Below are 11,847 nucleotides of genomic sequence, written 5' to 3'. Positions count from 1 at the left end.
AAACAGGAGAGAGGAGAGTAAGTATTCACGGACGTAGGTAGCTGAGAGTACTCTGGTATTTACTAAGAGAGGGGAAGAGGCAAAAGCAAGAGGGGTCATTAATGACCCGTATTGGTAGTGGAGGGAACCTACTACTAAGGTAGAAGAAATGGTAAGCGATAACAATGGCTGAATACAGCGAGTAAGGTATCTTTTCTCTTCCCTTCTTTATTTTTATATTATTTTATTCAATTATATACATATTAAAAAAAAGAAAAGAAAAGAAAAGAAAGAAACCAGAGGAGGGTGTCTAAATGAAATGGAAAACAAAAAACTAAACTACTGGAGGGCAATCCAATAGTAAATGAGAAAGGTATTAATTACCTCAAATGTGAACCAAAAGCTAGCACGGGTAGGGGGGTGTTGAGGTGATGAGCAAGCTGACCAGGGGATTCCAAAGTACACTGGGCAGTATTAGCTCCTGTTCTTACTTGCTTCATGGTAGGAATGCGGCTGCCAGCTGGCTGTTGAGAGGTTACTGGATTGCAGTTACCGCGCGATCGACCATCCCGCGATGGCTACATAAGGAAAATGATTGGCTATGACGGCCTTTCGTCGGGTCTCATGCTTGCGAGTGATGGCGCTCAGGCGACACGCCACGACAAGGCCCCAGGACAGACTTGGATTGTAATGGGTTGCTGCCACCTGCTCTATCAGCGTGGGAAGCGCGGCAAGGCGGCAACAGGGGAATGTGTAGAGTTTAGTGGGTCCGACCGACTTCCAATGTGACTTGAATACGTACCTCTTTCTGTGGGGGAGGAATTTCCCGCTTGATTTTGGTCGCTTACGAGGTCTTCTTCCTCAAGATATTCGTCATTGGCGCCAGACAGCACCGCAGGCGCGGTTACAGACCTAACTTAGTAGGTACCACAGCACCCAACTCGACCTGGGTCATTGATACCAACAGAGTATCTGATCAGAATTTGTCACATTCACTTCCCCCTCTTCCCCAACAAAAAATTTACTCATATACATGATTGCAATATGTTTTGGGATCTACTTATCATTGCTCCCGTAATAATATCTATCGCCTTCTCATTCTTACTTTTGTCAAAGCCGGAAGCTCCTTTGAGATTCAGCTTCGTATTCTTGTGTAGTCAATACTTTTAGGAATAATCCGATGGCAAATTGTATCTCATTTATCCTGCCTGACTGGATTCACCTTTCTATACAAATTCAAGGCCCCGAAAGCCAAGGGTAATCATTTGTTAAACGCTCTTAGCTATAGACAGCAAAAATATCTGTACGAGACTGACACGAAGGTGGTCCGAGGAGCACATGGTAAGAGGTATCTATTCTCAATTTTAGCCTAGTGTTCCTTGGTTCTACATACCAAAATGGTGTACGGGTTAGAACACCGTGACCAAGGTAGATTCGAATCCTAGGATGTAGACTTAGATAACTTGGAAGTTCCTCGGGTCAAACGCTCTCTCCATACAAAACGCAGCTGACTAATCATTTATGGACGTAGTTAATTATTTACTAACGAGTTTAGTTACATTGTGCCCGATAGAGTTCCAATAACTTGAGCAACGCTGTTCACACCGCCAGTGAGTTGAGTCTACACGGATTTTTTTGTTTACCCCGTCTTGGGTTTATCCATATCCTAAACCCGCGCCTGCATCAAGCTGGGCCATACAGCCCCACTTTACCTCAGGGCATCTTGCCTCTCGTCAAAACAGTAGTAATTTGTTCTGAGGAGCTTACTTCCGGCCAACCCCTCTAAAAGAGAGCCTTGACCCCACCAAACATTCCACCCATTCGCTTTACCCTGTACTTGTCATAATACGTGCAAATTCTATACTGGGTTAACTTGAGCTCCCCTTTACCTGCGCCTGTGTCCGGGACGCGTTGACAAGCTGTGCAAAGGGCCGTATCGCCAGCTTTGGGAACGGAATGTCGGTATCCATACAAGAGTTGGACAACACTGTCCAAGCCTTCTATGAAGGCAAAGGAGATCTGGTATGTTATCCCAAACATATCCTGCGTTCCCCTTCCAGTAGCCCTCTATATTTCCCTCTATCTATCTTATGATCCTTGTGCAACGATACAGAGCACTAATGATATAATTGCAAATTATAGCAAAAGCAAGCCCAGCAGACACTGACAGAAGTGAGTCGCTGATATACACCGCATGAAAGGGATTATCTGACCTATCTTGTATTGCTAGTTCAAGCAAAATCCGGATGCCTGGTTAATTGTAGGGAATATTCTCCAGGAGTCATCGTATCCACAGACCAAATGTGCGATATCGACCCTTGAGTATGTTAATTGGGATTGGGCTGATGATGCTAGATCTTGCTCTCCAAGTTCTTGACGATGTAATCATGACTCGATGGAAGGTTCTACCGAGAGAACAATGCCTAGGTAATCCCTTTCTAGGACTTCATATCCGGGTCTGTCTGAGTTTGTCTGACGGTTGCAGGTATCCGAAATTTTATCGTTAACTTTATCATTGAAAACTCTAGCTCGGAAGAAAAGTTAAGGAGCGAGCGAGCGTTCTTGAACAAACTAAATCTGGTTCTTGTTTCCATTTTGAAGCAGGAATGGCCTCACAATTGGCCGACTTTTATCAACGAAATTATCTCCTCCTGCCACACAAGCCTTTCCATTTGTGAGAACAACATGGCAATCCTTCGCTTGCTATCGGAGGAAGTGTTCGACTTCTCTCAAGACCAGATGACCTCCGTAAAAGCAAGGAATCTGAAGACTTCTATGACACAGGAATTCTCATCAATCTTCCAGTTGTGCTCCGAAGTGCTCAATACCGCAAACCAACCTAGCTTGGTTAAAGCTACACTGGAGACCCTCCTACGCTTTTTGAACTGGATTCCGCTGGGATATATCTTTGAAACACCTATCATAAGTACCCTTCTGACACGGTTTTTGGACGTTCCCGAATTTCGCAATGTGACTCTCAAATGCCTGACTGAAATTGGCGGGTTACAGATCGGTAACCCTTATAATTACGATGAGAGGCTGGTACATATGTTTACAGAGACTTTGACGATAGTTTCCAAGATAATCCCACTATCAATGGATTTGAAACAGACATATGCCAAGAGCAACTCGCGAGATCAAGAGTTTGTACTCAACCTTGCGCTCTTCCTTTCCAGTTTCTTCAGCGCCCATCTCAATGTAAGTTTCGGAAGTTTCCCGCTCCCAAACGCTCATAGAGTCACTGATATTTATTGCTCTCCTCCCCTTTACCCAGGTTATTGAAAAATTACCAAATCGTGACTATCTCACTCATGCGCACTTTTATCTTATTCGCATTAGTCAAATTGACGACAGAGAAGTTTTCAAGATTTGCCTAGAATACTGGACGCGTCTCGTGCAGGAGCTTTATGAAGAGATGCAGCAGCTCCCAATTACCGATATCAATCCTTTGGTGAGCATGGGCGTCAGTGGCTTATCTAACGGTGGAGCGCCTCATCCCAGCACCTTGGCCAATTACCCCCTCCGCAAGCACAAATATGAAGAAGTTTTATCAAGCCTGCGTACAGTCATGATAGAGAAAATGGTACGCCCAGAAGAGGTCCTGGTCGTCGAGAACGATGAAGGTGAAATCGTCCGCGAGTTCGTCAAAGAGAGTGATACGATCCAACTCTACAAGACAATCCGGGAGTGCTTGGTCTACCTTACACATCTCGACGTTGTTGATACGGAGAATATAATGATCGAGAAATTGGCTAAACAAGTCGATGGGTCTGAATGGTCATGGGCCAACTGTAATACCCTTTGCTGGGCTATTGGGTCAATCTCCGGAGCCATGAACGAAGAGACCGAGAAGCGCTTTCTTGTTACTGTCATTAAGGACCTATTAGGTCTCACAGAAATGAAGCGTGGAAAAGATAACAAGGCTGTTGTGGCCAGTAACATCATGTACATTGTGGGGCAGTACCCTCGCTTTTTGAAGGCTCACTGGAAGTTTTTGAAGACAGTTGTCAACAAGCTCTTTGAGTTTATGCATGAGACACATGAAGGTTGGCTATTCAATCACTTTACCAGAAGCCTTGATTCTAACTTCCAATAGGTGTTCAGGACATGGCTTGCGACACCTTCATAAAGATCGCCAATAAATGCAGACGCCATTTTGTTGCCCTTCAGCCTGGGGAAAACGAGCCATTCATTGAGGAAATCGTTCGGAGCATGAGGAAAATTACTTGTGACCTTTCGCCGCAGCAGGTCCATACATTCTACGAAGCATGTGGTTATATGATCTCTGCACAGGGTCAAAAGGGCCTCCAAGACCGGTTGATTGAGAATTTAATGTCATTGCCTAATTCTGCCTGGGATGCTATTATAGGCCAGGCAAATCAGGATCCCTCGATCCTCCAAGATGGAGAAACGATTAAGATCATTGGCAATATCATGAAAACGAACGTCGCTGCCTGTTCGTCAATTGGCACCTACTTTTACTCTCAACTAGGACGCATTTACCATGACATGCTAAACATGTTTCGAGCTTCTAGCCAGCTTATTAGCGATGCTGTTGTGCAGGATGGTAATGATCACGGCACTGCTCTCCTTTTATTGGAGATAATCGCTAATTGTTTGTCTTATAGGAGAAATTGCGACAAAAACACCCAAGGTCCGAGGACTTAGGACGATTAAAAAGGAAATCCTCAAACTCATTGATACTTACGTCCAGAAGGCGGACGATTTAGAAATGGTCAATGCAAACATGGTCCCGCCTCTGCTCGAGGCTGTGTTGGTGGATTACAATCGTAACGTTCCAGATGCGCGCGAAGCAGAGGTTCTGAATGTCATGACAACTATCATCCACAAGCTTCATGTATGTTTGGCTCTGGCGTGCTTTCTAGACCCTTGTGGATAACTTGTTGGGTGCAACAACAACAAACTGACCTGTTTCCAGAATTTGATGGAAGACAAGGTTCCCCTTATCATGGAGAGTGTGTTCGAATGCACTCTAGAAATGATTAACAAAGACTTTCACGAATATCCGGAGCACCGGGTCCAATTTTTCAAGCTGCTCCAAGCGATCAACCTATACTGTTTCCCAGCCCTGCTCAAACTTGATGCTACACAATTCAAGTTCGTAATCGACTCTTGCATGTGGGCCAGCAAACACGACAATCGCGAGGTCGAGAACACGGGTCTTACGATGTGCCTTGAGCTCATGAATAATATGGCCGAGACAGATACTCAGACTTCGAATATCTTCTTCCGGCAATTCTACATTCCAATCCTGCAAGATGTTTTCTTCGTGCTCACCGACAGCGACCATAAAGCCGGTATGTATATACACTCTGAACTTAGATGTGAGGAGTTACTAACTATCTTACAGGATTCAAGTCTCAGGCGATGCTCCTGTCGCGTATGTTCTACTTCGTTGAAGCTGGAAAGGTGCAAGATCCCATTTACTCCCCGGAACAAGCACCACTAGGGACTTCGAATAAGGACTTCCTCCAGGAATATGTTGCAAATCTTTTGCAAAACGCATTCAAGAATCTACAGGAGTATGTTCTATCTCACTGACTGTACCGGATAAATTTAGATGTGCTGACTTTGTTACAGAATTCAGATCAAGCAATTTGTCATCGGGTTGTTTGCATTTAATGATGATTTCAATAAATTCAAGACTCATTTGCGGGACTTTTTGATCTCACTGAAGGAATTTGCTGGGGACAATGCAGAGCTCTACGCAGAAGAGAGAGAGCAGGCACTACGAGATGCCAAAGCTGCAGAACGGGATCGTGCCATGAAAGTTGGGGGCCTTCTGAAACCATCAGAAATGGACCAAGAGGATGAACTATGACTAGACAGGGAACTACGTTGTGAGGTTGCCCCGTTCCTATCCACCGGCGCCACAGAACACCCGAAAAAGCCGATGGCTATGTCAGGGGAAGACCGGCTAGACGGCTGGGCCTGTTATGGGCTTTGAACAAGGTCAAGATCCGGCCTTCTTGCTAGGTCTGATGTGTTTTATATTATCTTCCTCCCCACATTTTCTTTTCTTCATCTCTCGGCCATAGGTGATAAACTGCCCCATATTTCCTCACTCCTGTTCTAGTATCTGGCTGTTATATGCAATCAATCTTGGATCTCTATCCGATTAGCTGCAGCTCACTTATTCAAGCCGCTTTCATGGCGAGTTGTTGTCTATGCCATTGCGACTAATAGGCCCTTTCAAGTTGGTAAAATCTTTCGCTGCATGTTTTCCTTCAGCGAGTCTTTATGTAGCTTCAGTTGCACATCACAAACCTCAAGGTTAGATGCGATGTATCAACCCTAAGGTTCCTTTATTTATTTTCTGTTGCTTGTAACCGCAGAAGTATTTAACCCATGGCAATCTTACGAACAAATGAGCGAAAATATAGGCGGTGAGCCGCCAATCAAGAATTTCTCTCAAAGGTTGGGGACCTGACTAAGTTTAGTTTAGCATTACAGAATTCAAATGCCCTAGCATCAGAGCCATATCAGTCTGCAGTGGCTTGGACTCTTCTCGATCGATATTCTTCTTGAAGCAATTGTCCTACGCATAGATATTCTTTTCAACCATATGAGTCTTTCCCATGATGTCTAGATCCCGACAAATAGCATCAAGTGGGACATCCCGGGTCGAATCGGTGCCTCAACAGCCTAACAATACATCAACAGTTCGAGTTCCAGGAACACTCAGATTAAGGGCAGAAAATGAACCAACGGTCGAGTCTAACACTGAGAACAGAGGTTTGCACCGGCATATACGGTGGAGTGAGGATGTCATAGATAATGAAGGAATGGGGAAAAAGAGCTCCAAAGGTGAGTACCGCTACGCTACAAACGGCGTGACCTTCTGCATCGTGCTTTCCTTGTCATCCAAGGCTAACGGATATGGTGAATCGTAATGGATACGTAGTATGCTGCATCTACCATAAAGCTCGACCAGTCGGTGAAAGTAGTTCAGAGTCTGAGTCCTCTGATTCTAATTCATCTGACTCTGATAGCGATAATGAGATAGGCAATCCCAGGAACATCCTGGGCCGTTCGTTGGTGCATCGTAATACCGACAATCAGTCTCATGACCATGAATCCGAACATGACAGGGAAAGAGGGCAGCTACCATGTTGCCCAAATCACGACAGAAAGCCTAAGCGGAGGAGACCAAGTCCCAATGCCTACGAGAAGATGCCTAGGACGACAAAAGGGCGCTAAAGGATCCAACTCTTGTCTAATTTACAATACTCAGCAAAATTCAACTGGACCAGCTCTCGCATCTTGTCAGTATATGTTGTGCAGAGTTAGCCTTTGCAGTCCGCAAAGGTTTGTCAGCTCAACTGGTCATCTACGAAAAAGTGATGGGGCTGAAACAAGTGTTGCCGTTCGTAGCGCTCTGCTTCAATCAATAGTGAAGGATTCAAGTGATCATTGAGCCCCTAAGAATACTGTGGATTTATACAGAAGTAGCCTAAACACGGAAAGGGGTATCTATCTCATAGTCTAACAAACTTCGATCCAGGGGTCATGTAGATGCAGATTGTCTCCAGACATGATTAACTGATCACAACATCATACTTTTTCTCCTAGCAGCGGCGCGTGGCACGCGCCTCATTTGCCTAGCACCTATTGCTAGCCCTATGGCTGATGGGGGAGATTCTGATGCATGCATGAATGCCCTCGGTTCGCTGATATTCCCAATTGATGTATCATTAGACCCTCCCAAACATGCTCTAGAGCCTGTCATACTTTCTTGCTCGGTACCTGAAACACTCATCTCGTGTTTGGGGGAATAATGACACCGCCCAGAGGATCTGGGATTTGAGGAGTGCCGTCGGGACAGCCTGCTGGGGACTGCTGCTGCCGCTGCTCTAGATATACTCTTCGATAACTCCTTCGGCATGTCACTAGGGTCCACTGCAGTCGGTGATCCATGCTTCCCTGTGCTTCCCGTTTGTACCTCGGCCATAGGTTGATCACTTGAGACCTCAACTAGCTCGCAGCCCTCGAATATCCGACAGGAATGGGGCTCGTTTATCTCATTCGTAGGATCATTTCCAGGCGGTGCATCTTCTTTACTTGCAAGTGAGGCCTTCCTTTGTTTCCGAGACATCATATTCGCTGGTTGCCAAGGGGGGTTATCGGAAGAAGTCGTCGGAAGTGTGGTAGGGTCTCTGCCTCCCATATCTGAGTCTCGCTTTTTTCTTGCAACTATTTTGCCACTTTTACGCTCTTCAAATTCACCGTTTGAATTCGTTCGAACAGAACTGGAACCGGATGTCCTCCTTAGATGATGGTCGCCTCCCACTGCTGCTATGAATTCATCCGTTGGACGTCTCATCTTATCCCTTAGATTAGGTTCTGCGTAGCTTACGACAGATCTTTGGCGCCTCGTGGGTCTAGACGAAGCATTAAGTAAGGATATGGATGTCTCAGGCTCATGTTGTACTTGAGAGACTGCAACGGGTGGCGAAGATGGGCGCGATGTGTCTTCAGCCACGTGAGTGTGAATTTGAATCTCTTCTTGCCTAGCCTTATCAGAGTCATTGCAATGAGATCTCTCGTTTGGGGCTAATTGTTGACCGTGTATATCCCCCTTCAAACGGGCTGGATCTATCGGCTTATTCTCGTCTGTCGCATTGTTCCTTCTTGCGGGGGTCTTACAATCTTGTCCATGGGCTTCAGTAGCTAGGGGCTCGATTGAAGATAAGTTTGTGCTCTCTATATTTACATTAGCTGCACTATTCATAGAAGGGGATTAATCGCAACATACTCGGCTCGAGCACTTTTCGCTTAGGTCGGCTATCACCTTTGGAGCCTGCCCTCTGAGAGCTTTGCCTCTCAACTGGCGAGTGATCGTTGCATTTCGGTAGTAATTGGTCGCGCATCAACTGTGGCAACTGGGTAGGTCGAGTGAATTGGAAATCGTCATCATCTGAGGCTGCAAATGCAAAATCGCCATCGTCACTACCAGAGAATTTACGTTTGGAACCTGGATTTAGCACGAAACTTGACTCCCTTCGTGCAGGAAACTCTCCGGGGTTCATATCGAGAATATCTTCGCGTATTTTGCCGGACCCAGCCTTCCTCTTTTTCCTTGTTTCAAGGGTTGGGGGAAGAATAGCTTCACTGGGGCCTAGGGAGCTGTCAAACTCTTGGGTATCCGCAACGGCTTCAGACAATGTCGAGTATGGATCATCGTCCATACTGTCCATTTGGAATATCGAAGGGTTCTCTTGGCCCGAAGATTGCGGGGCATTCATGTTGTTGTTCATCAGTTCTTGCATTTCCTGCGGCCTGCTGGCATTCAGTAAAAGCCCTTGACGGTCCGCGAGAAATGCCATGTCTCACTTACTCTAGTGTCTTTCGTGGATAATATTTGTCTTCCAGTATAACCGGAAGCCTACCGTCTTGCTCGAGTGCGGGATAAGCTTCAAGGCCAGCTATGTTATGTCTGGGATCCGAGCCTGATTGCTCCTGATGTGCAACTTCTGTTATCCCGCTGGCTGGCTTGTTGAATTTGCGCGGCAATGCGCCCAAATCAGCTACTAAGCCTCCTAGCTCCATCAATTTATTGTCAAGTCTCGCCTTGATGTCGTAGACTCCATCCTGGAACAACTTGGCCGCCTCGAATCTCTCTATTTCTTGGCTAAGATTTATGACTCGCTCTCTGAGGGAAACATTCTCTGAAAGGAGATGCGAAACTTCTGACTCAAGGCTGCGGATTCGAAGGGACTGTATCGAATTCACTCGGGCGATTTCGCGATTCTGGCGCACGAATCGCCGTTTCACTGAGGTATTGGAGAGGTTAACACCAGACCGTTTACCAGACACTAGTAATCTAAGAGAGGTAATGCATATAACTCACATATTTCAATGGATTCCGTCGAGGTTGTTGATTCGTTTAAGCGAGCCATGCTTCATAAGCCGATGCAGACTGCACTGTCTGCCTTGCCTTCCTTTCGCTGACCAAGCCAGTTGCGGGGGGCGTGATGAAGCTTTGAAACGAGATTAGACTATGAAGAAATGAGAAGCCCCCGTCCTGGTCGTTGGATGGTTGGTGGAGAGTTTCCTTCCTTGTGGGTAAGTTACTTGAAAGAGCATGTAAACAGAGTGCTACTAAGTTGTTGATATTTGCCCCGACTAGGATTAGCGGGTAAAGTGGGTTGACTGCTTGGGACTCTAGTTAACTAGTAACTACCACCGACGTATTACATACTCCGTATCTCTGACAATCTACCGTTGTGGAAGTTATCATCTGATTTGAATCCAGAGATAAGAAACTATCTTTTAGGTACTTTGCTCGACTAACTCGGATACCGTTGTTGATATGACCTACATGTCGCGACCTACATCAATGCTTCCGTCAGTGTCTTCTACAGGTTCATCTTTTCGTCAGCCAAGTACTCACCATGCTGCGCCGCAGCAATCGTCGGCCCTGGCAGCCCGAATCGCGTCGAAGAAGGCCGAGCTAGATAATCTGAAGCAACTTCACGAAATGAGTGGTGCACTAGCGATGCAAATGCAAGTGTTAGAAGAGAAGATAGGGACGCTTAAGGATGGCACAGAAGGTTCGTTAACTTCGGCTTGCACATGCTGCCAGTTTACCCTCAGAGGCCGCTCTTGCGATTCCTTGAAGGAAACAAAATTCAGTGAATTGATTGACTACCCACGCTTCATGCTAATGCTTGCTGTCTTGCCGGGTTTAGCTGTTGCCTGCGTTCTTGCTAACTGGGACAATGTTCTGCGGTCTATTAGCATGGCCTCTAGTAAGTTCGCCACCTTATTCTTACTTGTACTAGCACCGCTGAAATCTTTATCACTGGTTGACATTGCTGACCCCTTGGTTCCCTGAACAGCAGAAGCTGTAACTGTTCAAAGACCGATAACGCAAAATACCAACACCTTGTCTGAGGATGATAAAGCAGTTGATTACCCCATGCCTGCGACTCTAGTCCGAATCCCAGCAGAAGCAGTAACGACGAGAGATTAATGCACGGCTTCTGTTAAACCTGCAGTGTTCATTATAAGTTGTGCCTCTTCTGGTACCGCTGTACAAAATTATAAACACCATGACACAAGGCCAATAAAACTGATACTGAGCGCTCATTTTATAAACTTAATACATTGTTGGACTTACTGTAGTGTGACCCAAGCAACAGGGGCATACTATGCACACTGATTGTTATCATTGTCCTGGAAAACTGACATGACGGGTGCATCATTGTATATTTCACTCCGGCTGAAATAGACAACGAGCCCGGTTTATGGATAAGTGAGTTGTTTCCTGTTTACCTGTTAATATAAACCGGGACAGGGTATGCAATTCTTGTATAACTCAGCCAGCATGCACACATACCATTGCCAATGTCTATAACGAGAAATCTCGATATGTATTTCCCATGACATGTTTATGCTAGAATAGGGAGGCTAGAGAGTAAGCCTGGGGAACTTATGAACTGGCCAAAGTAGCAGATTAACAAAGCTCTGTCAATATAATTTCCATTTTGTGACCTTTTACAAGTGGCTAAAACTACTAACCGACCCCGGAACTCTAGTGTAGAGGTCGGTTACTTATTGAAGATTGTACTGGGTCTTCAGTTGCTAGTTACAATAATTCTTTAATATAGTATTGTTGGGAAGGAATTGAGGGAAGGAGAGAAGAAGCCGTAAGATGGACAGAATCCATTCATTTATCGATAGTAAACTAAACATGGGATCAAACAGAATATCAGTAGGCATGCAATTCATTTCCGGAATTCATTCTTTGAATCTACTGAATTATACTGAAGGATCCCAAATAGGTATTAGTATATCAGTATAAATCACAGATCCTTTAATCTAGTATGTGAAGGTTGTTTAGTT

General features: G+C 45.4%; 3 protein-coding genes across 3 annotated transcripts; 2 read left to right on the top strand and 1 right to left on the bottom strand.

The window, feature by feature from the left end:
- Nucleotides 1-1,788: 1,788 nt before the first annotated feature.
- ANOM_006819 (exportin CRM1) lies at nucleotides 1,789-5,821 on the top strand (the record flags this gene model as incomplete). Its single annotated transcript, XM_015552075.1, has 11 exons — nucleotides 1,789-2,001; nucleotides 2,122-2,151; nucleotides 2,210-2,282; nucleotides 2,335-2,406; nucleotides 2,465-3,177; nucleotides 3,254-4,025; nucleotides 4,076-4,546; nucleotides 4,608-4,837; nucleotides 4,919-5,297; nucleotides 5,351-5,522; nucleotides 5,581-5,821. Coding segments are annotated over 11 exons (3,264 nt in total), but the record flags the coding sequence as incomplete, so codon positions are not given.
- Nucleotides 5,822-7,546: 1,725 nt separating this feature from the next.
- Nucleotides 7,547-9,899, bottom strand: ANOM_006818 (shugoshin family protein; the record flags this gene model as incomplete). Its single annotated transcript, XM_015552074.1, has 4 exons — nucleotides 7,547-8,703; nucleotides 8,756-9,279; nucleotides 9,338-9,773; nucleotides 9,851-9,899. 4 exons carry the CDS (start codon nucleotides 9,897-9,899, stop codon nucleotides 7,547-7,549), a joined length of 2,166 nt encoding a protein of 721 aa, XP_015405411.1.
- Nucleotides 9,900-10,274: 375 nt separating this feature from the next.
- ANOM_006817 (DASH complex subunit DAD2) lies at nucleotides 10,275-11,111 on the top strand. The gene is made up of 3 exons (XM_015552073.1): nucleotides 10,275-10,553; nucleotides 10,692-10,751; nucleotides 10,842-11,111. Exons 1-3 carry the CDS (start codon nucleotides 10,313-10,315, stop codon nucleotides 10,973-10,975), a joined length of 435 nt encoding a protein of 144 aa, XP_015405404.1. The 5' UTR covers nucleotides 10,275-10,312; the 3' UTR covers nucleotides 10,976-11,111.
- The last annotated feature ends 736 nt before the right edge of the window (nucleotides 11,112-11,847 follow it).

The sequence above is a fragment of the Aspergillus nomiae genome (assembly GCF_001204775.2).
Source record: "Aspergillus nomiae NRRL 13137 chromosome Unknown contig00205, whole genome shotgun sequence".
Lineage (NCBI taxonomy): Eukaryota > Fungi > Ascomycota > Eurotiomycetes > Eurotiales > Aspergillaceae > Aspergillus > Aspergillus nomiae.
Note: the sequence above shows the minus strand (reverse complement) of the source record. Positions and strands in the feature narration are given on the sequence as shown.